Here is a 26,643-nt window from a genome sequence, read left to right as displayed (position 1 = left end):
AAAATCATCCTCAATTGTATGAAAAAAGAGGTATATTTAGCACATAATAGAATCTACTGGCTCTTTTCCACAGGGAAAATGGCGTTGCTAACCCAGTATCACTACTTTGTCTCATTGCATGACACTCCATAGATCAGCAGATGTTTGCTCTGTTTGTCTTACTGTTTGTCGCGATTGTTCTGTTTGTTCTTATCGGACCGCTCGCCGTGCCGTTTTTCAGCAACTATCGTGTCCAGCGATTGTCAGATACAGAGGAGGGCACACCGGGCCAGTTAATCTATTAATTCGTCATCAATTTAATTGCTCATCTTCGCCGTACCCCCATTTAGCCATTATGGGTTTCGGAGCTCCCGGTGGCGGTGCCGTCCCCGTGAAGCCTACGCCGTGAGTTATACCCTTCCCGGCCTTGGAATATACCTGCAGACAGTGAACAGCCCCGGAAGAACAGATTAAGCTAACAATTATTCAATGATTCAGTCCCGAGCGTGGAAGCTTTCCCCTCGATCATGATGGTACATTCCCCGTGATTCCCGCCCAAATTGCAAACCAGCTTATCCCGCCTCAACGGCAGCGTTGAGCTTTTGCGCGAACGCTTTCTCTATCCACTCAATCGACGCAAACATATAACTGACATTACTCTTCCACTGCTGGAACAGGCGAATGCAAGCATCTTATTACCGACTACCTCAAGTGTCTGAAATCGAGACGAGGTGTGAACGACGACGAGTGCCGGAAACTGGCCAAGTCTTATCTGTCTTGTCGGATGGACCAGTATGTTCTTGGTTTATATATGCTATTGAAGGAGTCATGGCTAATTATCTGCGACTTACCTCTAGCAATCTAATGGCGCCGGATGACTTCAAGAACCTCGGTCTGATTTTTGAGAAGGATAAGGCTACACCGAGTGGGGGTGCTGAGGGTGCGGAGAAGAAGGAATAATTCCCTCCTGCCTGCCTTATATGCAAGATAGCTTGGGGAGCTGTATGATATTGTGGGATGGCATGGCTAGTGTATAAACAGGGTGCCTTGTGCTATGATTGATGATGGATGGATAGATACTTCTCCATTTCCGGCGTTGGGATTGCGGTTTTGTATATAACATGTGTATCATACCTAACTTTGATGTGCACTCACTTGGAGTAATCCAAAACAAGTATTGGGGGAAAAAAACTAGTATATGTACAACTCTTGACAACTGCCTACTCCGTAGCGTTAAAGCAATAGACGTAACCATGCAATGTCATGCGGGGAAGCCGACCCGCCAGGACACCAACCCCAAAACGATTAAATCACTCCGCCCGTCCCAAATCACCCAAATGCTCCCAGCAATCCAACTCCCAACACCAACCTACGACCGATGTCGTCCATTGCACGGCCACCAGACCCCTGCCTGGTAGCAATCATCCTAATAGTGCGCTCACGAGCCGGTCCTCGCTTCGTCTTCCACTACCCGCCCAACCCGCTCAGCGAGAACGGACTCCGAGGGGCGCCCAAAGCGCGCCGACCTTCACGCAAGAATTCCAAGAGCAACGAATCCAGCTCTAGCGAAGACAGCAGCTCCACCTCCAGCGAAGATGAGGACGAGGCACCAATAACGGCAACAGCAGCAGCTCCCGCAACCACAGGGACTGCGACACAGCCAGCCAATGCGACCCAGAACGCCTCGCACATCGCAGGCAGTCATCCCGTGGCAGGAAGACGGTCGAGTAACTTCGGCGTCGTCGACGATGCAACCATATCGGGCTCACCGGGCGGCGAGTCCCAGCGTGCAGGCTCAGTGGGATCAGGGAGGGGGTTGATGATGCGGAAACGAGGGACGAATTCCGATGCCGAGGAGGATGCAGGCGCCGCGTCGGATAGACAGGAGGATGAGGCAGGGCCGTTCCGACCACCGTGGGAGTCGTTGTTGGGGCTCCCTGCGGATGTGTGGGAGAAGTTGTTGAGTCCGTCGCGGTCGTGGCATAAGCGGCGGTTTGAGGTCGGGATTAATGATTTGGCGTTTGTGGGGTGGCCGGTTTTTGTGCGTGAGGATGGGACGTGGAGGAAGCAGAGGAGGAAGAAGAGGAAGCCTCGGGCTACTTGGGAGGGAGGGGAGCTGGGGCATAATGAGACTCCTGGGGATGGGGATGGGGATGGGGAGGGTGATGAGGCTGGGACTGAGGATGATTCGCCTGATCGGGGTACGGAGCTTATTGCTGCCTCGACGGAGACGTTGAGCCCGAAGCAGATGGCTACTACGGACAGTCAGCGGGCGTCAATGATTAGTGTTAGGTCGTTCAGGACGTTGAGTGAGGCACTGGATCCGGATGATAAGGATTGCATGACTATGTTTAATGTCGTGTTTGTTTTGGATCCGCCGTTGTTGGAGTATTCCATGCGGTTGAGGGAGATTTACGACAATATTATTAAGAAGTTCTCGAAGGCTTTGAAGTGGGAGCAGGCTCGGACGGATTATGTTTGGAAGGAGGCGCAGCATATCTCACATATCAAGGAGAAGGCTAAAGAGAAGCGTATGTGGTCCTGTCGATGTGGCGCAGGTTTAGTTGCTGACGGAGTGATGAACAGGAATGTCCGTGAATAGCCTCTATTCGGAGCTAATCAGCCAGTCCTCTCTTGCAAGAGCTATCTGCACTGTTTTCACCAGCATATCGGCCTCCAAGATTGCCTCAGTGTCCCTCAGTCCAGACGTGTCCATCTCACTCCAGATACCACCTTTGACCTCGACGCCATGGCTTCCTGGGCCGACTGACAAGGCATATCCGGGACTCTGGCTTACAACGGCAGACAGTGTCACTCCGGTCGACGATCCCACTGCCGATGAGAACACCGCGCCCCATCAGGTCCTTGCTAAACACTTTGCCCTCTTATTGCTGGACAATGAGGCATCGATTCTCAAAGACGTTGAAGCATCCGGGGGCGCTCTGGCTCCTGCGCTTGCCCATTATATTCGGTGCTCGAAGCCAACGAAGTCGTTTGCGCAAATCTCTGTATCATCCGGCATACCGCTTTCCACAATACAGATGCTGGCTAGCCATCTAGTGTATTGGAGAAGAGCGCGAGCAATCCCTCCACTCCATCAAAGAGATACTTACATCGTATCGCCGAACTGCGATCTGAGCAAGCTTGAGGTAGCCACAGCGGCTTATCAGGCAGCGTTCCCGACACTCCCAAGTCTCCCAAAGATGCTATCAGCTATGAGCGGAACGCCCAGACCATACGGAAGCTTCATTCCAAGCAAAGACCACAAAGACACATACTTCGCCATTTTAGCGTGGCTATTACGAGGTGGCTGGGTCACTCAATTGCGAGCCTTTGCAAGAGTCAAAATAAGCCCTGAAATCAAGATGGCAGTGGAGACGGCCCTTCGACAGGAAGAAGTTGATAAATACTTGAGCAAAAGGGGATCGGCGTCAGATACCGAGATAAGGGAGGACCTTGATGATGCCAGTTCATCTTCGTCGTCATCACTGGACAGCAACGGAAGCGGCGATGAAACGCCAATGCCAGGTCGGTATAAACGGAACAACGAGCTCGACCTCTCTCATTCTCTCCTGGACCAAAACACTTCCTTAAAAACGTCGTCGCTCATTCTTTATCCACACCGTGCATCACCATTAGAGTCCCGATGGTTAGGTGAGGTCATGGCGCGGTTCCCCGAACTTCAGGGCGACGTTCCCGATGGGGACCTTGAATACGCGGGACTCCGGACATCGCTCAAGAAGTACTGGCCGACCTTTATCAAATACTTCAACGGGTATGACGCGCTCGAGAAGATTCCCGTCCGAGAGAGCCTGAAGCGCAAGCTCGTATGGCAGATCCTCATGCGCCTAGGATTAGTGACAGGGCAGCAGTCATCTATTCAGTTGGATCCAAGGGAGCAGGTTCTGGTTAGTGTCCGACATTGGTAGAGACGACTTATGATTTATGGACGACAAATATGATCAAAATATAACATAAGCCTAATGTGCAGCTATGCTCATTCACATAGAAGACAATTCAATTCTTCATAAAAACAATACACAACATCGAAATCAACAAGACTATATCTCCCAATCCAGCATCATCGCACGTGATGACACCCCGGCACACGGACGGACGGAACGGAACCACCCCTACCAACTAAATACTTTAGCGCAGTCACAAAGTAAACTAGTGTTCTCGTCAACGCAACCCAAAGCATGCAAGACTCTCCGCCGTCGGAAACAGGAAATATCTCGGCCTATGGTTGGCAATTGTATTTTCGGCTCGGATCCATTCATCTACCTTGGGCTCTCCGAGGAATTCCGAAAAAAGGAAAAAGAGGGGAATAAAAAAAAACTTAATGCTTCCACGAGACCAAATAATAATAATTATTGATCGCGCGCGCGCGTCTCAGCCCTAATTGACGTGAACCGCAGCCTGGGGCTGAGACTTGTTAAGCGATAGTTTGTTAGGTTATGTAGTTAGTTAGTACCATTATTGAGATTGGTTGGTTGCATAAATTGTCCGGTTGCGCCGGGCGTATCCGAGGTTAGGTAGGTTGGCTTCCGCTTCACTGATATTCATTAGTTAGTACTTAGAGAATTGTTTTGTAAAGTAATATGTCGGTCGTGTGATTGGATAGGTAATGTGAATAAGTCATTGCGGATAGTAGTTGTCTTTTGGTTGAAAGGAATGGATGTTTGTTTATCTATTTATTTCACTTTGAAGAAGGACGGTGTGGCGCGCGGCTGGCGGCGGCGGCAGTGGTGGTGCTGCTGTTGCTGCGGGATCATGCATGGGATAAAGGACATTATTGTAATTCCGTACTGGAAAATGAATGGATAGATGGACGGATGGCTTAGACTTGACTGGCTGGCTGGCTAACTGGCTGGCTTGTTGGGGAAGGGAGAGAAGGAGATCAATCAATAAACTCCGTACCTTGTTGGTTGGTATGGAATGCCCCTGCATTTTACTGCGTTCCCTGCCTATTAGTGGTAACCATTATAGATGAATGATCTCGGAGGTTTTTATTCTTTAGCTATATGGCTGGTACTGGGTATACTCTGCAATTGTTTGGGAAACAAAGGGTTATGTAATTTGGCACGGGTGGTTAATTGGATTGGCTTCAAGGGTCCTTATAATTACTGTACTGTTTGGGAGAAAGTTGGTGTTGTCGGTCCTTTCCTTTACAGGCTGCATGATCTAACTTCACATTGTATTGGAGTTTAAGGCCACTTGACTACATTGGGTTAGAGTGGTGTTTGAAGTTGATACGGTATGAAGCAAACTTCGGAGATTTGCGGTTGTCTAGTTGATTAGACTAGGATAACTTACTAGTACGTAGATGCGTACCCTTTTGAGTGTGAAATATTAATGGATTGTCAAGCTTGAGGGTATATTAGATTAGTATTTGGAAGGCAAAGTGGGATTAACATTTTAATTTCTAGCATTCATAGCTCACCGACATGTGTCTATTGATAGTTCTCCGGTATTCAATGCTTGGCATAGCGAGCATGTTCTTTGTTTGACACGGTTGACATGGGATATAACCTTACTTAGATGCCCGAGCTTCAAGAATGTCATTGATTTACATGCCTGTTTGCATAGGCTTAGTGTTAGCTGCCATGATTCAGATTTCTTTGCTTACTCCTGTGGTCTAGCCAGGTGGGTCGGGGCACTGACAGTAGATCAGGTTGGAACTGTGGCTCACTGGAGCTTGGTGGTAGTTGAACTATATGGTTTGTATGGTCGCACCTGGCTAGTAATATTAAGTTTAGCATGCCTTAGGGGAACGAGTCTCATGACTATACTGGGAACTGATATGAATGGCATATTGTCATACCTGGACACTAAGATCGACTGTTACTTTTGAAGCCTGTGTGGGGAATGTGATAATCCAGAATCAAGAGTATGACAGACATTTCAGTCTCCCACTTTCCAAGCGTTGTGACTTGATATAAAGTTAATTATCTACCTGATATCTGATCGGGACCATTGTCGATGAGGAGATTTTCCTACTGGAGCTACTGGCGGCGTAGAAAACAGATTTTCAACTTGCCTGTGAGCTCGAAGTGCGAGTGAATCAGCCACCCTACACCTTCCACCAGCGAACGATCTCGGAATAAAGATTGAAACAAAAGACAATGATTGTATTGCTATTGGTTGTTAAGATGCAAAGAAATCATTGCAGAACCAGGCACGTAGCTGATAGATCACCTGACTAGTCCTAGCACTCCAGCACCGATAAGCCACCTTACCGATGTTTCCAAAACCCGACACCCTTATCTAGAAGATGCATTGGGAAGGCAGCAGGATGCTCACTTGTTATGCATTGTGATTATAGATATTGTGCTCTGTAGGACCAGGACATCCCACGTCCTATGTAGCCTGGGCGTGGCCTAAACGCATAGTGGGTATGGTTCAAATTAAAACCATGCCTAAACTACTACGTAGTAATTGCCGTTATATTTCCTGGGTATTATTATTCGCTTCTCCTCCATGTTCCTCTCAACGCGGTTGGATCAACTCGACAAAATGGAGTGGCCCGGAGCCCTTGACAGAACCAGTGAAAAAGGCCTACCAGATGATGGCATCAGCCCCATCCATGCATGGATCACAGAACCCCTCCGAGCCCCGCCATCAGTGAGGTAGCGGTTCAAAGTCGCGCGCACCTGCAGTCCATTGCATTTTCGGTAAATGAGGACTTAAGCCAAAGTGGTTAGCATCGGAGACGAGGGGAGTCTGCGAGGTACTAGAATTGTGGTCGTGTCACTTTACCCACGACCACGGAGGGTATCTGGTGTCTTCACAAGACCTGATTATGTTAATTAGACTTCCAGGTGTCAAGCATCACGAGTTGACTACTTCCTCGTTCGAGTTTAGGATGACGATTGGTAACAGAGGAATGTGTATTTCGAGAGCCGAATTGAAACCGGAGACCATTACGGTTAGTGCCGCTGGGACATCCGAATTAGGACAGTCGCCAGTCAAAGGGTTTTTTTGGGCTTGGGCATAGAGGGGAAGTGAGGGGTTGCTGGAAAGGACTTGCTGGGAGTCAAAGAGTGGGATGACTGGCTGGTGGTAAGCTGCCACCCACGCATTCTCCCGACCTTCAATCTCATAAGCCTTGCCCACAAGACAGACTGGTTCGGAGGTAGAAAATGCGTTTGTTATACTTACTACCACACTGGTTGTTGGTAATAATACGGCCCGCATGATAGTTATGGGCGGGCATCATATCTAGGGATACCGACAGTAGTAGTCCTCGAGACAAAAATACTACATTGGATTAATTCCACCTCTTTCTTATTTGCGATTGCCGTATTTCCGATCCAAAGAATTTAATGAAAATACCCATCAAAACTCAGCAAATTTCATTAGCAATTCAAACTCATCTGCTGGTACTTACATACAACTTCCAGATCTTTACCCGGAATATTTACCTCCAGCACAAGTAAAAGGACGGTTCATACCCACAACAACCCTGGAGTCCACGAACCACATCGTGAGACGACGATGTGGGTATATGGCAGGAATAACAATTTTCACTACTTTTTTCTGCGATTTTTTACTTAATCCATTCTACGCCCTTACCTCTTTCTGCCCTTGTGTGAGCAGAGCCCGTCCTGCTCTTCGGAACTGTAGGAATTATGGTACACACTGGGTACCATTGATACCCGTATTATTTGGCAAGACAGTTCTGTTTTTACACGCGGAAAACTCGATTACTTTACTGTACCTTGAAAGTAGAACGAACCTCCCGTGCAATTTTTTTTTATTAACCCTCTGTTGGCGGATTCCACAATTCTGACTAGTACTTACTTTTCTTGCCTGCCTTCTTCGGCTTTTCCACGTCCCTCCGGCCTGTAAGTGATTATTCCATTATTATTTTTCGTTCTCTTACACACACAGTCTCTACCCTTCCTCTCTCTCTCTCTCCTCTCTCTCTTCCTTCTTGCTTCTCCCCTTTAACCCCCCCTCTTCTCTTTTCCCCCCTCCCCTCTTCACTGTTCCAACATTTTGGGATTCTGTCCCTCCCTGTGGTTCCCTCCGTCGGTTACCCGTGACCTGTGTTGCTATAGTGAGGTGGTGCTCCATTTCTGCAGTGCGCCTTTTTTTCCGTTCCCCGAGATCCTCCTTCACACACAGACAGAGGTATCCTTGTATTCAGCGGGACCACCCATCTACTTTACTTTTCTTTTTCCTGCCCATTTCTCTCTTCGTTGACAAGTTAATTTGATCGTTGATCACTTTCTTCTTGCTCAGCCTATTTTTTGTTTTCTCCGCACGGGTCCTGCCTCGAACTTTTTTCCGTCGCAGCTCCTTACATTTTTTTTCCCTCTTGCCCTTCCGTACCTGGCAAATCTAAAAACCCACCAAGTTCAGTAGCGGTTGTTGCCACGTGCAAGTCGCGCCTCGTTTACGCTTTATAACACTTTCAAAGGTGCAAGGTTAACGAGTTCTCTCGCAAACGACAGCGTATATCGATTCTTTACGTGATCGTCGATACGACACCAAGCCAAGAGGCAGCGCAGTTGGATTCTCCGACGGCCCGAATATCATAACCGCACACCGCGAGTGCTTTTTGTAGCCAGTCTTACAGCAAGCACATCGAGCGAATCGGTTAGAAACCTCCTTTGGACGCCTTCCTACCGAAGCGATCTCGTCTCACGATTTCCACATCGACTCCTGTTGGCCCTTCCTCCTTCGCCGTTTAGCGGATCTGGACATAAATTGTGCCGTGCGAAAGCATTTTGGATGCGATTTGTGTGCTAGGTTTCAACATTAGTCAAGGGATCTTTCGACTACATCTGTTGTTACGCTACACTTCGTACTATCGACCGCGTCTTTAATCGATTGGACAAACGTCAGTTCAGCTGTCCGCTACCGAATAGGTTCAATAATTCCGTGTCGGGAAATTGCGTTTGGTGGGGTTGCTCAAGGGCAACAGGCTTTTTCTGATTGCCATCGTTGTTGGAGTTATTCCAACCAAACTACGGTTGACAGCTTATCGCGGAGGTATCTGTTCTCTGGCAGAACTGACTTCTTCGCTTTTCTCTTTTCTTCACTAGAACGGGCTTCATAGACCGCGTTTATTTCCCACGTATCGAAAATGGCCGCTTCATTTTCTTACGCTCAAGCAGCAAAGGGCATTGCCCCCGCGCAGTCCCCAGCAAAAACATCACCGGAAGAGCAGACCCAAGCGGGTTCGAAGCCGGAGGAGCAGAGTGTGGACTCTAGCTCGCAGACGAATGCAGATGCCGTGCCTTCCAAGGCCGAAACAGCCCAGGAAACTGAGGTGACCCACACTATCGAGAAGGAAGTCGAATCTACAGCTACCAAGGCCAACGCTTCTGAAGCATCAAGTGATGGCAACTCTTCCACGTCATCTGTCCCCAAGGATGAGGACGGAACAGATACTCCCAACGGTACTTCGGAATCTACTTGGGACAACAAGTCCCAAGCCTCGGGTACCGAGAAGACGAATACTGGAGCAGACAGCACGAAGGACAAGAACGCTGAGAAGGAAAAGGCTGTGCCTGCTAAGGAACTGAAGGCTGCCCCGCTCCCTTCCGTGAACATTTGGCAGCAGCGGAAAGAGGCGCAGGAGGCCAAGGCCAAGGCCGTTGCCGCATTGAAGCCTGCCTCCAAGACGGGCACCTCGAAGACTGCATCTGCCGCTTCCTCAGTGTCTGGTGACCACCAAGCCGAGTCGAAACCGGCCTCCAAGAAGAAGGGATCTGACGTTCCTTCGGATGGCGCCAAGGACCGGAAGAAGGCTGACGGAAATAAGGCACGTGATGACGGCGCCAGCATCCCTCCTGTTGGAGACGAGAGCCTCTGGCCCACACCCCAGGTTGCTCAGGGTGAAGAGAAGAAGAAGGCTCAGGAGAAGTCCGAGAAGACTGAGAAGAGCCCTGTCATCCGCCCTCACGGCAAGGAGAAGTGGATGCCCGTTCCTTACGTTCCTACCGCTGTGTTCAACACCCCTCTTCCCTCTGCTCGTAGAGGCGGAAGGGCTGCCCGCGGTGGACGCGAAAACTCCCGCAACGGAACACATGGTGCTGGAGCCGGTGCTGATAAGGCTTCCGGCCAGGCTGCGCAGGGCTCTACGCCAAAGCAGGCCACCTCTGCTGACAGAGGAAGAAACGAGCAGAACTCCGGTCGCGCCAACTCGCTTCCCGCCCAGTCAAGGCGCTCTAACAGCGCTGACGCTGGACTGCCAGATGCGCGTAAACACCAGGCAGCGGACCGCAACCGCGGGCCCAAGGGAGAGAATGCAAATGGAGCACCGGCCGGAAGAAACGCCAACGGGGCGGACACTTACCCCCGCCACCATGCCAAGCAGTTCGCGAAGGGCCATGATGCAGGCCACAAGGGTGGCGAGCATGGCGCTCGTAACCCTCAGCTTTCTGTGGATTCCCAGGCTGGTCCTCGCCAGGACCGTCGCTTCGAGAATGGCCCCAAGTCGGCAGATTTCGCTAGCTTCCACGCCGATCGCGAGCGCAAGGAGAAGGACTTCCCTCGTGAGTCGCGTCCCGAACGGGGACGAGGCGGACATCGGGGAGGCCGTGGAGGCCATGCTGGCTTCAACGGTGCTCAGAACGCTCACTTCCCCAACAACCACATGTCGCACCACAATTTCATGCACCCCAAGTTTGGCTTCAACGATCGCCAGAGGTCGCAACAACATGGCCCTGTCAATGGTTCTGGAGGACACAGAATGAACATCAGGTCGCCTTCCCTGCCGAATTCCACTGCCATGTATGGTGTCTACCCCTACCCTGGTGATATCAACACGATGTACGGCTACCAGCCCATGCATGCTGGGCCGATGACCGCATATCCCTATGGCCAGTACTACGACCCTTACTCCCAGATTGGCATGATCTCGATGCAGGTCGAGTACTACTTCTCCGTGGATAACTTGTGCAAGGATCTTTTCCTCCGCAAACATATGGACTCCCAGGGCTATGTTGGGCTGGCTTTCATTGCTAACTTCAAGCGCGTCAAGAGCTTGACCGAAGACTTCGAGCTTTTGCGCCATGTTGCTCGCCAGCTGAGGAGCGTCGAGTATGTTCAAGCTGAAGATGGGCTGGACCGTCTGCGGCCGAGAGACAAGTGGGAGCAATGGGTTCTCCCTATGGACCAGCGTGACCCTTCTGCCCAGAATGACGGTCCTTCTCCTAGCAGTTCTTCGAAGCCTGAAGACGTCTACGTTGATGGGGCTGTCAATGGACAAGTCCTTAACGGTACCGCTGATTTCCACGGTCCCAAGACGTCGCTATCGTCTACTGCTCCGGAGTTTTCGCCTGCTGGCCCTCAGAATGGCCAAACTGAAATCACAAATGTACGAAATCCCCTGTGATGGTCGACTTTGTCCCCTTCTTCGTTGCTACTTTTGATGAACGACGGCCGTGCTGTTTGTGCCCAATTTTGCACAACGCATCTGGCAGTCGAAATTCTTCAATCCTGTTCCCAAACTTGTACGAGGCATCTGTTAACGTTTCTAAACAGCAGGCTGAATAATTTGGTGCATTGTTGAATTCTCCTTTGTTCTCGGGATCCCAGCAACTGTCCTTTCAGGTGTGCAATGACTGAAATGAGTTCTTCGGCGAACACCACTGACTCCTTGGCAGTCTAATCATGAAATATGCGAGGCCTGAACCAATAGGCTGCTCATATGTCAGATTGCGAAAGCTCAAGATAACCTGGATTCGAGAAGAACGTTTCACTAATCTGTCTCTTTCCTTATTTTCGACGACTTCTACACGCTTCGATTACGAGCACTCGATAAGCGATTTTCGAAACGGCAACCCAAGACGGTGACCGTGGAATGGATGTTCTGTACCAAATCTGGTCACGTTTCTTGGTCCAAAATTTCAATGCACAAATGTACAATGAATTTAAGAGTCTAGCGTTTGATGATTTATTTGCACGAAACGTCAGCGGCGGCTTCTGCAGTCTTCACCTTTTGCGGCAACTTTTGACGAGCGACAGGGATATGAGAAAGCTCATCGGTTTTCAATGAACTGAGGAAAGGCGATCCTCTTGATACCCGAGCTACGCTTAGGCTGTCTCGGACCCTGTTCGCTATGACGAAGTCCCTGTCCGAACCCGGGGGCACCAAAGGACCGCACTTGGGATGCTAGCCTGAGAGCCGAGCTGAAAAAGTAATTATGTCGTTTGTTTTCGTTCTCTATCACTCTTCCATTTCCGCTCGACCTGTCTCCTCCATCATCTATGTTACTATTGTTGCTTTTTGTGCTCATGACTTGCATTTATCTTCTTTCTTCGCCGACATGTGTCCATTGAAGTGGAACATTCATGCACATGGAAGGTCTCGGCATATCTTTTTTTTCATGTTTCCTTCGCATTTTTTCATTTCAGTCATGGGAGGTTTCGAAAATTTCTGGAGTCCGGGCATGTTTTACTGGGCAGTGTTTATCTGCTCTTGATGCTTGCTTTGAGGTACGCCGGGCTGAAATTCTTTCCACGACCATAGAATGTTCATCCGGGTTATTTGCTTTTTAATACCGTGGTATTGTTTACCCTTCTTGTGTCGATGTTTAGTACGAATGGAACCAGAAAAACCCAAAAAGGATAAGCAGCTCGTTTTTCTTCTTCATCTTCAACTTCCTTCACCCAAATTCACTCGGACTGTTCGTCCCCAGACGGTGAGGGAGATGCTCGGCCAGTTACAATGAATGATTTTGCTCGCATGGCTACGAGGACTTGATATAAGCATCTCTACTGACTTGGTCTGGTTACTCTGGGCTTGAAGGGTGACGCCTTGCTGACATTCTATCTTTCTTTGCTTTTTGCATGCCGGTGGTTTCATCTGACGAGACTTTTGCACATTACATTATGAGTAATCTATTAGTTGGGCGAGGATGTGACGAGTAGTCCGAGGTAACGCAAAACAGGATCAAATGCATTATAGCTTAGGAGTCTTTGCCTTCGACTTGTGAACTTACAGGATGCAATTCTAATATGTATAACTTTATCATGATCTATCTTAGTTTCGCATGAGGTACTTCAAGGCGATCATTCTCCTTAAGATCAGGCAGTAGATAGATAGTTATCTATGAAGCATGAAGTATGGGGTAGAGCTGCAGGGTCCGCATCTTGGAGTCGCTGATTCAGCATTCAATGCCTGAGGCGGAAACCGGAGCGGCCAGCCAGCTTCACCCGAGCGGCTTGAGCTTCACTCCGAGCTTCTCCAGTGTCTCCGGTCAGGCCAGTTCAATCCTTTTCTCCATCCCCTCTCAGATTCTTGTCTACCACAATGGATGTGGCCTCCCGACAGACAATGAGGCTTATTCGGCCCTCAAATAGCCGATCCCTTCTCTCCAGCCCTCGCATTGCCGGCGCTGCTCTCCCAACTACATACCCTCTCAACCGCATTCGACGGAGAAATGCTTCCAACACCCCTCGGAGACTTGCACCAGAGACATCATTTCTGCCCCTAGGCTCTGGGGCCTCGTCCAGTGCACCACCTACGTACTTCTCCAATCGCACTTCCCTTCCTGTCAACACCGTTGTTCGCTTCGTCCCCCAACAGACAGCATGGATTGTCGAGCGGATGGGCAAGTTCCATCGGATTCTAGAACCCGGTCTCGCCATTTTGATCCCATTCCTGGACCGGATTGCCTATGTTAAGAGCTTGAAGGAGTCGGCTATCGAGATACCCAGTCAGAATGCCATCACGGCCGACAATGTAACCTTGGAGTTGGATGGTGTGTTATACACGAGGGTCTTTGACGCGTATAAAGCCAGGTGAGTGCGACACGGGACAGTTGTTGCGCAGAGAGTCCTGGAAGGGGGATCTTTTCTTTCGATTGTTGGACACAGACTGACCATGCGATCCTTCGGGCTTCAGTTACGGAGTGGAGGATGCCGAATATGCCATTTCTCAACTTGCGCAGACGACTATGCGTTCGGAAATCGGCCAACTTACCCTGGATCACGTTCTGAAGGAGCGCGCCACGTTAAATACCAACATCACACAGGCCATCAACGAGGCCGCGCGCGATTGGGGTGTTGTGTGTCTGCGGTACGAAATTAGGGATATCCACGCTCCCGAAGGTGTCGTTGCGGCCATGCACCGCCAGGTGACGGCAGAGCGGTCGAAGCGCGCGGAGATTCTCGAGTCCGAAGGTCAGCGACAGAGCGCAATCAACATTGCTGAGGGTCGGAAGCAGTCCGTTATCCTGGCTTCCGAGGCTATGCGGACCGAACAGATCAACCGTGCTGCGGGTGAAGCCGAGGCCATCCTGCTGAAGGCCAAGGCGACCGCCAGAGGCATTGACGCCGTTGCTCAGGCGATCGAGGCTGGCAAGGACAATGCTCACGGCGCCGTCAGCCTGAGCGTCGCCGAGAAGTACGTTGAGGCCTTCTCCAACCTTGCCAAGGAGGGTACTGCCGTGGTCGTTCCCGGTAACGTTGGCGACATGGGTGGCATGATTGCCAATGCCATGGCTGTGTACGGCAAGATCAATGAGAGCCAGGCCAAGACCATCGCAGCGAAGTCTCTGGGAGTCCAGGAGCCGGTTCAGACGGAGACCACTTCCAACAGCCCCAAGTCGGAGCAGACACCGGAGTACGACAACGTCGATGCGGAGAAGGAACACAAGACTCCTGATGCCGTTCAGGATGTTCTAGAAGGATTTGACCAGGTTAGCCAACAGAGACACCAATGAACAAGCGGCATCCATGTTCTTCTAGCTTTTCTTAGCCTTGTTGTTTGACTATGATTGACCCATCTCCCTTTGCGGTTGCCTCTTTATAATCACCGATTACGAATTTTCTGGATGAATCGCCCATTATTCTGCCCATTTTGTATCTCTATCGCCCTATGTGCCCTGTCAGGTACTGATGCATGATGCTTCGGGAGTTCTACTCGAATGAGAGCTACGGCTACCGGGTGTTGAGCGCGTGCATCAACTTACAGCAGTTGGCGAAACGGGTGTCAGTCTGTGTCTGGATCATGTACAGTAGACAAAAGTGGATTCAAGGGACCTTTCCTTCTCAATCGTAGACGGCAGTAGATATTCATTCTGGATGGGTAATCTCCGATACCCCTCCAATAATTACTTCCTCATCTACTTTAACCCTTAACTTTAGAGCCTGGGATCGGCGGCAGAAGCTCGGGCCACCGCCTCCCGCGCCGCCCATCCTGGGGATCGCGACTTTCATTCATTGAACCCAAGGCGCGCCATCTCATCGCCCGTTTTCCTTGCGCTGAAACCCTCCCGATCCCTTTCTTCGTCTGCCTTCCCCACGGGCTCCTCTTCTGCGTCTCATCGATTTACTCGCGATCGGACGGGCCCCGTTACCCGATGAGCTAGGAAGAACAAAGCTTCTTTGCGATGGTACAAATAAGTTAATCCTCAAATTAGCACCAGCAACTACACTACTATCAGGCACACACCACACCCACTTTGCCAGTGAAATCACCGATTCCGGACAAGCACCTACACACACAGAGAGAGAGATAGAAAGAGGAGGATTCATTTACAACAAAGGGCATCGACGGTGTTTCCGCCATGCATATCATTAAGCCCGTTTGGCTGACACATGGGGGTAATGTTTTCCTTTCCTCCCTCCTCCCTTTCGGAATTCTGCCGGACGATAAATGAATGTGTTGTTGAGGATATCGTCCTGAATTCCCTGCAATCCTCCTTTCTCTCTTTCTACAGTCAAGTGTTCATCAGCTAACATCTTTCCCTTTTCTTGTTATACAGGCGAACGGAAGGATTTCGAGGTTTATAGTTGCGATGTATCCCCCGATGGGAGTCGCTTGGTGACAGCAGCTGGAGGTCAGTTCCGGATTCATTTCCCTTTTATCTACCTGCGGTTTTGCCCCTTGGAATGGTTGATTGATAGGAAATGTATGTACGATACAGATGGATACGTTCGGATATGGTCGACAGAGGCTATCTGCAACACCGACGACCCGGAAAATGCCAGTAAGCCGAAGCAGCTGGCATCGATGAGCAACCACTCTGGAACGATACACACGGTGCGGTTTTCGCCAAATGGGAAATATCTCGCCTCGGGAGCGGACGACAAGATTGTGTGCATTTATACATTGGACGCCAATCCGCCGTCCCATGCGTCGACCTTTGGTAGGTGATGCTTGTGGCTTGTTCGTTGTAGGTTTGGGGTCATGGTGACTGATGATTTTGCTCTGTTTAGGGTCGAACGAGGCACCTCCTGTGGAGAACTGGCGCACGATTCGGAGATTGATCGGCCATGATAATGATGTTCAGGATTTAGGGTGGTCATACGATTCTTCGATATTGGTTTCGGTTGGGTTGGATTCGAAGGTTGTCGTGTGGTCGGGGACGACGTTTGAGAAGCTCAAGACCCTTTCTATTCATCAGAGTCACGTTAAGGGCATTACATTTGATCCGGCAAATAAGTACTTTGCTACGGCCAGCGACGATCGTACTGTTCGGATCTTCCGCTTTACGTCTCCTGCCCCGAATTCCAGCGCTCATGACCAAATGAACAACTTCATCCTTGAGCAGACCATCTCCGCGCCGTTCTCCAACTCCCCGCTGACGGCCTACTTCCGCCGGTGCTCCTGGTCTCCGGATGGTATGCACATCGCAGCGGCCAATGCAGTGAATGGTCCTGTCAGCTCGGTTGCGATCATCAACCGGGGTTCGTGGGATGGCGATATCAATCTCATTGGGCATGAGGCACCGGTAGAAGTCTGCGCTTTCTCTCCGCGGTTGTACTCACCCCAACCGATCACCAAACCGACGGTGGATAGCCAAGGACATGCGGTTCACAACTCGGTTACGGTTATTGCATGCGCAGGCGGTGACAAGTCACTCAGCATTTGGATCACCAGTAACCCGAGACCTATCGTGGTTGCCCAAGAATTGGCTGCCAAGTCCATTTCCGACCTGGCATGGAGTCCGGATGGCAAATGCCTGTATGCAACCGCTCTCGACGGTACCATCCTCGCAGTACGGTTTGAAGATGGGGATCTAGGCTATGCGATGGAGATGGAGGAGAATGAGAGATCGCTTACCAAGTTTGGCACGAACCGCAAGGGCGCCGGCATCACCGAGACTACGGACGGGTTGCTTCTTGAGGAGAAGAGTAAAGCTGGAGAGATCAAGGGAGTCGAAGGCCGCATGGGCGCTTTGATGGGTGACGATCATGCGGCGGCAGACAGCAAGGTCAATGGAAAGCCTGGCTCAGGGGCATCAAATGGTGTAACGCCAGCTCCAGCGCCGTCTCCTACACCGGATACACAAAAGTCTCAGCCGAACGGAACCGCAGGCACACCCGCAGCACAGGAGCCGGAGAAGCCCGATCCGTACCAGGCGAAACTCGAGAGGCTGAAGCAGCGTCCAACGTATACGAAGGATGGAAAGAAACGAATCGCCCCCCTTTTGGTATCGGGTGCTGGAGCGGCCGAATCTTCTCTTCCACAAGCTCGACTAATGGCGTCGGTCAGTAGCCAAGTCAAGGCCGACACACCGCAATCGATCGTGGACCTCTCCAAGCCTTTCGATGGTTTACCCAAGGGTGGTCTAGCAGCACTGCTTTTTGGAAACAAGCGCAAACTCGCTCAGCTAGAGGGCGATGACGATGGACATGTTGAAAAGCGCGTGGCGCTGGCCAGCCAAAACGGAGCCACCCCCATTCTGGCAAGCACGCCCGACGGCCTACTTCCTGCACAACCGCAGCCTGCTCCCACAGGTCAGCAGCAAACGCCAGAGTTCATTCGACCAGCTGTTATGAATCCTTGCATGGCAATCAGTCAGCTTCGATTGGCGGTACCCAAGGTCCGCAGTCAGATAGTACGAGCCATCGATCCAACTGGGAAACCGACAGAGCCCAATGCGTCGGGAGAAACCAACAAGTCGCGAGTTGACGTAGTTTTCGAAGCACGCAATCCATCACCGGCCAGCTTGACGGGGCGTGCGGTCGATCGGGAGCCAGTGCGGCTCACGCTTTTCCGTGGCGAGCAGCCCCTGTGGCAGGACTTTCTCCCGCGCACTGTTCTTCTGGTAACAGGTAATTTGAGCATGTGGGCTGCAGCTTGCGAAGACGGTTCGGTATACATCTGGACGCCGGCTGGGCGTCGGCTGGTGAGCGCTCTGGTTCTCGAGGCACAGCCAGTGATTCTGGAGTGCAATGGTCCTTGGATTCTCTGCATCTCAGCTGTGGGCATGTGCTATGTCTGGAATGTGAAACATCTTTCATCTCCACATCCACCTATTTCTCTGCAGCCAGTTCTTGACGCTGCCGTTCACACGTTGGGCGCACACCCTAGCGCTGCGCCCGCCATCACAAACGCCCGAATCAACTCCGAAGGTCGCGTGGTGGTTGCCTTGTCCAATGGTGAGGGGTATTCTTATTCGCCGTCCATGTACACCTGGCAGCGGATCTCGGAATCATGGTGGGCCGTTGGCAGTCAGTACTGGAACACCACGGAAGCGCCTGTGGGCAATCTCCAGTCGACGGACTCGCAGGACAAAGATGCCAAGGCAGCAGTATCGGCCGGAATTGTTCCATTCCTGGAGCGCAACACCACAAATGAGACGCTGCTGCGTGGACGTGCCTACTTCCTTCAGAGACTGATCAAGGTGCTACTGTCGCGGGAAGGGTATGAGAGCTTTGAGTCCAGCGTCTCCATCGCTCACCTTGAGAATCGCCTTGCCGCTGCGTTGTCCTTGGGCGCTAAGGAAGAGTTCCGGCTTTATCTGTCCATGTACGCGAAGCGGATTGGAGCAGAGGGGCTGAAGATGAAGGTCGAGGAGCTTCTGAAGGGATTGATTGGCGGGCTATTCGAAGAGGAGGATGCAGACGCGATCCGCCGGTTACAAGATAACGAGCAGGACGACCGGAATTGGCGCGAAAGCTCCGAGACCCTCTGTGGCTGGCCACGGGAGGTGTTGTTGAAGGAGGTGATTCTTGCTCTTGGTATGTCGTCTTCGTCCTGGGTGTGATTATATTATAACTAATGTGATATAGGCAAACATCGTGACCTCCAACGTGTGACGGTCCCTTATGCGAAACTGCTGGGCGTTGTGGACAACGAGTCCGAGGCTGGAGATGCCATGGAAACCTAAGTCGGTGGGGTTGGGTTAACATGTTCGATTGTTTGCTTGGCGTTATGCTGGCGTTGACTGGGTACTGAATAGTTTATACTAGTCTGGCATGACTGGGCTTACGGGTTGGGATTCGGAGGGCATTCATCTCATACTTGCGCTGCTACTTTGCACACTGTGTGTTGTTTCTGTATTATATCATTTTATGTTGGGTGATGCCTGTGTATTTGATGGTGTCTCCTGCTTTTCTTCCGTCATCGATATCATCGTTGCTTGGTTACACTGGAGATGGGTGCGATGCGAATACCATTTATTTTTCAGCACTCTTCATACTATATATTAGGGTCTCGCTGCTATTACTGCCAATCCACAGGAGTCATACCTCCATGAGAAATACACCACTGTCAGACAAAAAGAGTGGTATTGTATGGCGCATTGAAACATACGGTAATTGCAATGTTTACCGAATTTCAAGAGTCATCAAGTCTAGTATCTGCTGAAGATATAGGTAGTTACTTCCAAGGCGTGGACTGCCTCATATCCGAGGCATCGATACCAGGGCAGGGCTCTCACGTGGGCGGTGAGCGTGAAAAAAAAGGCACAAACCGATTTAGCGAAGAAAACACGCGCCAGTCAGTCAAGTCGTCATGGGCGGCGGAAAGCAGTAGAGAACGAAAGTCTCTTTGGGTAGCACCGAATACAAGGAATCACTAGAGTTACAGCCCGTCATCCTAACTGCCACTCACTGGAACGCGTCCATTGAGACTCTTGTCCACTGTAGATATACTTTTGTTTCTATCAGCCATCTTCTGCCCACGGCCAAAGTGGGCGCCGCCATCCTGTCTTTCCTTCCGGGCACCCGTTTTCTTTTCCTTTCTTCGTCTCTCCGCTTTCATCGCTCCGCAGCTGGTCCTGCTTCATCCTTTGCTGCTGCTGCTGCTGCTACTACTACTACCTTCTTCCCCTCCTCGCTTGCTGCTGCTGCTGCTCCTCCTTCTCCGTCCCCGCCCCTCTTCTTCCTCTCCCACCGCTGCTACTCAAGCAAGAAGAAGAAAGCATCCAAAGCCAAAATGCCCCCCAAGAAGGCCGTCGTTCAAGAAAAGGTCCTGCTGGGCCGTCCAGGAAACAACCTGAAGAGTGGTATCGTATGTGAGCATTGACCCCACCATACACTATGTTTTTTTTCTGCCCCTCCCAGCCTCCTTCCTCCCTTTTCGTTTATTTTTTTTCCTTTTGTTTTTCTCTCCCTCGCTTGTCTCCCTCCCCTATAAATATCTTCCTTTCCCCTTTTCTTTTTCCTTTTTTCTCTTCTCCCCTCTACACATTCCGCAGACACAATGTAATTGCTCAAGAAGAGATTTTAATAATGTTTCTTCTCTTCTCTCCAGGTTGGTCTCGCCAACGTCGGCAAGTCCACGCTCTTCCAGGCCATTACCAAGTCGTCCCTTGGTAACCCTGCCAACTTCCCCTATGCTACCATTGACCCCGAAGAGGCGCGTGTCATTGTCCCCGATGACCGCTTCGACTGGCTTTGCGAGCACTACAAGCCCAAGTCTCAGGTTCCCGCCAACTTGACCGTCTATGATATCGCCGGTCTGACCCGTGGTGCCTCCACCGGTGCCGGTCTCGGTAACGCTTTCTTGTCGCACATCCGTGCCGTCGATGCCATCTTCCAGGTCGTTCGTTGCTTCGATGATGCTGAGATTATCCACGTCGAGGGTGATGTCGACCCCATCCGTGATCTGACCATCATCAGCGAGGAGCTGCGTATCAAGGATATCGAGTTCGTCGAGAAGGCTCTCGAGAACCTTCAGAAGCAGACCAAGCGTGGTGGTCAGACTCTGGAGATGAAGAAGCTGCGTGAGGAAGAGGCCACCGTTGCCAAGGTGCTCGAGTGGCTCAAGGACGGCAAGGACGTCCGCAAGAACGAATGGGCTCCTAAGGAGGTACGTTTATTATATTTCTTTTATCTTGCGCACTACACCTGCACACCTTTTTATGATGAATAAGAGTTTTACTCGAAATAACCCAGCTCGTCGAATGTCTCAAATTTTTTTCCAACGTAGAGGCATCATGAGATTACGTCCCGTCTGATTTACTTGATTATCATTGATTTTATTTTCTGCATAATCATTCTGGTGACATGCTGATTTGTCTAGGTTGAAACCATCAACCCCCTGATGTTGCTCACTGCCAAGCCGGTTGTCTACCTGGTCAACCTGAGTGAGAAGGACTACATCCGCCAGAAGAACAAGTACCTGCCCAAGGTGTTCGAGTGGATCAAGACCAACTCTCCGGGTGACTCGCTGATCCCCATCTCCGTCTCGTTCGAGGAGCGCCTGACCCGCTTCGAGAGCGACGAGGCTGCCCTGGAGGAGTGCAAGAACCTGAACACCAAGTCGGCCCTGCCCAAGGTGATCACCACCATGCGTCAGGTGCTGAACCTGGCCAGTTTCTTCACCACCGGTACCGACGAGGTGCGCCAGTGGACCATCCGTAAGGGCATTAAGGCTCCGGCTGCTGCTGGTGTTATCCACACCGACTTTGAGAAGACCTTTATCCAGGCCGTTGTGTACAACTACGCGACTCTGCGTGAGTACGGAGACGAAGCTGCCGTCAAGGCCGCTGGTAAGGTGATGACAAAGGGTAAGGATTACGTTGTGGAGGATGGTGATATTCTGTTGATCAAGGCCGGTGCTGCCCGTGGTTAAATAATATATAGCCACTTACAATACCATTTATCATTGCCATTCAACCTTTTACTTCAATTGTAGTAGTCAGTAGTCAGTAATCAGTAATCTGTAGCCAGGAATCAATACTTTACGACGTATACAGCAGAGCATGCGGCATAGCTATAGCTACCCCACCGAACCACGTGACATCCCCCGCAACAGATCTGCGTGAAGATTGCGATAGCCTCCGAATTCAACAACATACATACATACACACCAACCAGCAAGATGTTTAAGAAGGAGTGAGTGAAAACCAGCATAGTCATTACTGCAGAACACCCATCAACTTAATCCATTGATTCCCCAATCCACCACCCTCTCCCTACAGCCCAATCCCTCCTCACAGCTAGCTACCAAGCAGAACAAACAACTAACAACTCAACCACCATGATAACAGCATCCCCCCCAGCAACCGCTCAAAAGTCAAATCCTCCGTGCAGCGCGGCCTCCGCCAACGGTTCCTAGACACATACCCAGGCTTCGAACCCTACATTGAAGAAGTCCTACCGAAGAAGGCCCAACTGGATGCCGTGAAGCTGTACCTCCCCCAATACCTACCTTCCTTCATACCCTTTCCCCCTTCCCACAAACTAACTAACCCAACCCATAGTCCGGAAAGATCAACCCTCTACACCCACAACAACACCCCCCTCTTCTACCAACCCATGGACGGCCCGCCCATCCCGCACCTGAAACTGCTCCACGCATACCCTGACGCTCTCCCGACAATCCAAATCGACCGCGGCGCCATCCGCTTCGTGCTCTCGGGCGCGGCGCTCATGGCGCCTGGGTTAACGAGTGCCGGGGGTAGATTGCCTGATGTGGAGAATGGGGAGAAGGAGATCCCTGCGGGTGAGGTCGTGGCTGTGAAGGCGGAGGGGAAGGAGTTTGTTTGTCTGGTCGGGGTGTTGAAGGTGGGCACGGAGGAGATTAAGAAGGTCGGGAAGGGTGTGGTGCTTGATGAGGGGCATTATTTGGGGGATGGGTTGTGGAGGTATCATCTTGATTGAATTGACGATTTTGGGGGTGTTGGGGTTGGGGTTGGGGGATAGATAAATGAGAATGTGGGTAAAGAGGGGGTGGGTGTAGGGTGGGATGATGATACCAGGTTATGATATTGTGTGGTGGGAGTTGAGTATAGTTTTGGTTTGGTTACTATCTATCTATCTATCTATGTCTCTATGTGGAATGAAAAAGCAAAAAGTATGTCTATGTCGTTCTTGTCTTGTCTTGGCTCGTATTTATTATGTACAGTTGTATGGAAGGTATTAGCTATGACGTTCTGAGTCAGGTCGTGGTGACAATGATGTCGGTGATAGCGATGACCACGACGGCGTGCGGATCGCCAGTCCCAGCCCCTTCACGCTCGTTCCTGACCCGTTCAGTCCCGTCCCTGGTAGACTGCCATCTCGTAGGCCCGCGCGCGTCACGGCCCGCTGCAGCATATCGCCTGATCCGTCAAGTGCGATCAGGAACCGCGCCAGTTCGGCACACAGCTCCCAGTCGTTCTTCCGCGACGCGAGGTACATCAGACGGACGACATAGTCCTCAATAGGCGAGTCGTGGTCGTCGTCTTCGTCCTCGAACGCCTGAAGCACCAGGAGGTAACCTACTGCTGTTTTGAGCGAGTTGAGCTTGAGTGCTTGCTCGAACAGATCCTTCGGTGGCGGGAGGTATGTGAACAGGGTGCGCCAGGACCGGAGTTCTGTCTTGCGCGTGCACTGGACGACAATGTCGAGGTAAACGGTGGCGGGTAGAGATGCCTGGAGGAATGATATGACCGTCGGGAGGAGAGGACTGTGTTTCTGTGATGGGTCATCGGTCTTGCTGTCCTTGCTGGCGTTGTCAACCTCGTCGTCGAGGACGTGGTGCAGCAGGACTTCTAGGGCGTGCGGGAAGTAGGAGAGGTGGGAGAAATGTTGGCACAACGACAGTGCTGCTGGCATGTCGCCATGTGTCAGGCTATGTTGGAGGAAGTATGGAAGAAATAGGTGTGTCTATACAGTCAGCCACAGTCGTGAAGCGCAGACGACAGACTTACTCGGATGGCGAATTTCAGCACAGAAAATGTGACATCGCGGCGCTGGGTCATCTCTGCTTCCACTCCCAGCACGATGCCCTTATTCAGTAAAACTGACAGAGGGTAAAAGTCCAGTGGTACCTCGAGCGGCTTGGCTACGTCTTCCCGGCGCAGCACATCCTGCACATCGCTCCATGACAGAAGTTCTTTCCCGCAGAACGTCCACAACGAGTCCCGCAGCGACAGGTTGCTGTGGTACATGTTCAGCGCCATCTCCGCTGCCGGACTAGCTGGAACTGACTCGTCCACAGAAGGCGCAAAGTTGAAGGACAACTGATCCCTCATCAGAATGTAGTACTCGACTTCGTGTGATACTACGCGCATGTCGTACTTTAGCTCTCCAGTCTCTGATGTCGATGGCTGCAACAGAACCAAGTTGCCGTCGACCAATAAGAGCACCGATGCCACCTTGACATCCTGTGATGGATCGCCATTACCTACTGCAGTCAGCATACGTAACCACTTTCAAAGCAGTACACTTACGCATCTGATCCTCAGGTAAGATCCAGCTGATCGCTCGCACACGGGTCGGTGCCCGCACGATTCCGTGGAATGCAATCTGACCAACCGGGACCAGTGTTATTCGGGAGTGTGCAGAGTTGATGATATAGTGGTAGAGGATATTATCGTAGGTATAGACAAGAAGGGAGTCTTCGCCCGATGGTCCGATAAAGACGACAGGCGAAGGAAGGTATTCTATATGCAAGATCGTGTGGTTGTTGAGCGGACTCTCTCGGGAGTATAGTCGAAGCTGTGACAACAATTAGTACTTGTAGTACTCAAGACCCTATTGAACCCACCTCATAAGATCCATCGTTGTCGATGGCAGCAATCAAAATGTGCCCATACCAGCACATGCCGCCTCGGACTGCAAACGAGTTCTCAATCTTGGAGTCCTCAAACACTCGCCAGCGGCCGCTATTCACACTATAGTGTGCAAGCCCACGCCGGCCAGCAATGGCGACGTACCTCCCGTCCTGCGAGACGACGCTGGAGCGGATGGGCCACTGGGAATGCAGATAGGATGGAGGATACTGCGCATGGTGCCAGAGCGAATCCTTACCCGAAATAGTCATGAGATCGGGTAGGTCGTGGCCACGGTAGAGAATGATCTCCGTCCCGGTCTGCAAAAGACCTCGAGCCAGATTCGCAGAAGAGTAGCAGCCCGTCAAGGCGCTCCGAGCCGTTTCCAGTATCCACAATCGACGATCATTCTGACCCGTAAGAATGATTTCCGCTCCCCCGCCTATCCAGCAGCCGTGAGAAACCCCAGTCACCCAGTCCTCGTCGTTCGACTTGGCAAGAGTCCGATCGGCTGTGAAGCTGGTCCCACCCGGCTTGCCAAAAACACTCCATGTCGTCCAGCCACGCTCATAGCCAGCAAACAGGCAATACCCATCTGGCGAATAGGACATGAATGACAGATTACCAGTAGTAGTAGGGGAAGCTGGAAGTTGGAGCCGATGCGAGAGTGGAACATTCCCCATGTAGTCTTTAGCCGTGTAGACCAGGATATTGCCGTTTGCGCAGTTGACAGTAAGAAGCGAGAAACGGGCATTGACCGCAACCTTCATGGCTTTTGTGCCTTCATCCTCGGGGTTGTGGAAGCAATGTCCCTGAAAGAGCTTTTTGGGAGTCTCCGAATCCGTTGTGCCTTCCGGAGTACGCTGGACGGCATACGCCTGACCCTCGTTGGTGATCCATACTAGCAGATTGATGGCTCGATCATACACCATATCGGTAATGGATGTGCGCTTCGACACACCCAGAATCCGGCTCAAAAGCTCAGACTGGGTCTGGGAGCCGTCTGCATCAGGCATCCATCGGATACACTGAATGGCGGCCGGCTTCACCGTGGCAACGACGAGCTCATTGTCCAGCGCAAGGGCTTTCGCGATACCCGATTCTATCTTAATCGCCATTCTGAAGCGAACGCTAACATCTCGAATCCCAGTGGCCTCTTCCTCTGCGGTTAAGCGCGCAAGGTGCTGACGGCGAGTCGAACTGGTCTGATCGAAGTGATGTTGATACACGCGGGTGGTAGGACCAACAGCAATCGTATAAGTCAAAAGGTATCCGTTCAGCGTCTGAGCAACGAGAATGGTCGAATCCGGGTGCATCAGGAGAGCTACATTAGGCCCATAGTTCTCCAAGGAAGAGGCGGACCGAGCAACCGCGGCAACCACAGCGGTGGGCTAACTGCCAGTCAACATGCGCATCTCCACAAAGTTCAGGAACCAAAACCTACTCTAGTTTGCCATATAGCAATTGACGAGTCAGTCATCGTCGCGAACATAAACCCACTCCTAGAAACACAAAGCCCCGTAATGGGCTCATCCGCCCAGGCCGAGTCCGTCGACCCGGTCGGTTTGTCGGCTTCATTTTCTCTCAACGACAAGCCCTGCTCCGCAGAGCTCTCATACTCTATTGAATCATCATCGTCGGAGATCGTAACCGGGATTGCAGGGCCATTGATCGCATAGACCCGGGGAACTCCGTTGGGCCAGTACATGGCTCGACACAGGCGCGAGAGTCACGGAGTATATCAACAAGTTCACATCGAGTCATCTTCGTCAGACGCGGAAAACTTAGACCGTCGGAGTCGGGACAGATGCGATCCCGCGAGTACCGACCATATCCACCCAAGTGTCTTTCTGACAGCGATGGATGAAGATGACGGTTGGGAACGTGGATATGGTTTGGATCCAGCTCGGGAGCACGGGGTATCACGTGCAGGGAAGCTCCGGTGACAAACACGCCAAACATCCTGCAAGCCCCCGCATCCAATTTC

At 51.3% G+C, this 26,643-nt stretch overlaps 8 protein-coding genes across 8 annotated transcripts; 6 read left to right on the top strand and 2 right to left on the bottom strand.

Annotated features, from left to right (window-relative positions):
* The first annotated feature begins 233 nt into the window (after positions 1-233).
* On the top strand, positions 234-1,186 carry BDQ94DRAFT_150530 (coiled-coil-helix-coiled-coil-helix domain-containing protein). Its single transcript, XM_026767601.1, has 4 exons — positions 234-384; positions 478-512; positions 657-771; positions 837-1,186. Exons 1-4 carry the CDS (start codon positions 335-337, stop codon positions 937-939), a joined length of 303 nt encoding a protein of 100 aa, XP_026622347.1. The 5' UTR covers positions 234-334; the 3' UTR covers positions 940-1,186.
* Positions 1,187-1,357: 171 nt separating this feature from the next.
* On the top strand, positions 1,358-3,908 carry BDQ94DRAFT_173845 (nitrogen permease regulator 3 family protein; the record flags this gene model as incomplete). Its single annotated transcript, XM_026772229.1, has 2 exons — positions 1,358-2,510; positions 2,566-3,908. The coding sequence occupies 2 exons, from the start codon at positions 1,358-1,360 to the stop codon at positions 3,906-3,908; spliced, it is 2,496 nt and encodes an 831-aa protein (XP_026622346.1).
* A 2,847-nt stretch (positions 3,909-6,755) lies between these two features.
* On the bottom strand, positions 6,756-7,277 carry BDQ94DRAFT_84507 (uncharacterized protein). The gene has a single exon (XM_026776673.1). It carries the CDS (start codon positions 7,174-7,176, stop codon positions 6,811-6,813), a length of 366 nt encoding a protein of 121 aa, XP_026622345.1. The 5' UTR covers positions 7,177-7,277; the 3' UTR covers positions 6,756-6,810.
* Positions 7,278-8,550: 1,273 nt separating this feature from the next.
* On the top strand, positions 8,551-11,814 carry BDQ94DRAFT_84499 (La domain family). The gene is made up of 3 exons (XM_026776672.1): positions 8,551-11,311; positions 11,479-11,547; positions 11,601-11,814. Exons 1-2 carry the CDS (start codon positions 9,074-9,076, stop codon positions 11,488-11,490), a joined length of 2,250 nt encoding a protein of 749 aa, XP_026622344.1. The 5' UTR covers positions 8,551-9,073; the 3' UTR covers positions 11,491-11,547; positions 11,601-11,814.
* Positions 11,815-13,199: 1,385 nt separating this feature from the next.
* On the top strand, positions 13,200-14,982 carry BDQ94DRAFT_84472 (SPFH domain-containing protein). The gene is made up of 2 exons (XM_026776671.1): positions 13,200-13,740; positions 13,844-14,982. Exons 1-2 carry the CDS (start codon positions 13,250-13,252, stop codon positions 14,661-14,663), a joined length of 1,311 nt encoding a protein of 436 aa, XP_026622343.1. The 5' UTR covers positions 13,200-13,249; the 3' UTR covers positions 14,664-14,982.
* Positions 14,983-15,176: 194 nt separating this feature from the next.
* On the top strand, positions 15,177-19,374 carry hir1 (putative histone transcription regulator Hir1). Its single transcript, XM_026776670.1, has 5 exons — positions 15,177-15,546; positions 15,708-15,782; positions 15,870-16,091; positions 16,162-18,912; positions 18,964-19,374. Exons 1-5 carry the CDS (start codon positions 15,510-15,512, stop codon positions 19,059-19,061), a joined length of 3,183 nt encoding a protein of 1,060 aa, XP_026622342.1. The 5' UTR covers positions 15,177-15,509; the 3' UTR covers positions 19,062-19,374.
* A 736-nt stretch (positions 19,375-20,110) lies between these two features.
* On the top strand, positions 20,111-22,807 carry BDQ94DRAFT_182349 (GTP-binding protein YchF; the record flags this gene model as incomplete). The annotated part of the gene is made up of 6 exons (XM_026774118.1): positions 20,111-20,185; positions 20,429-20,986; positions 21,200-21,746; positions 21,957-22,014; positions 22,170-22,310; positions 22,383-22,807. The coding sequence occupies 6 exons, from the start codon at positions 20,111-20,113 to the stop codon at positions 22,780-22,782; spliced, it is 1,779 nt and encodes a 592-aa protein (XP_026622341.1). The 3' UTR covers positions 22,783-22,807.
* Positions 22,808-23,040: 233 nt separating this feature from the next.
* On the bottom strand, positions 23,041-26,364 carry BDQ94DRAFT_162051 (RIC1 family protein; the record flags this gene model as incomplete). Its single annotated transcript, XM_026769483.1, has 5 exons — positions 23,041-23,769; positions 23,814-24,289; positions 24,336-24,603; positions 24,653-26,047; positions 26,101-26,364. 5 exons carry the CDS (start codon positions 26,362-26,364, stop codon positions 23,041-23,043), a joined length of 3,132 nt encoding a protein of 1,043 aa, XP_026622340.1.
* Positions 26,365-26,643: the final 279 nt, after the last annotated feature.

This window comes from Aspergillus welwitschiae, assembly GCF_003344945.1.
Source record: "Aspergillus welwitschiae strain CBS 139.54b unplaced genomic scaffold BDQ94scaffold_37, whole genome shotgun sequence".
Taxonomy (NCBI): domain Eukaryota; kingdom Fungi; phylum Ascomycota; class Eurotiomycetes; order Eurotiales; family Aspergillaceae; genus Aspergillus; species Aspergillus welwitschiae.
The sequence above is the reverse complement of the archived record's forward strand: the minus strand, read 5'-3'. Positions and strand labels throughout refer to the sequence as shown.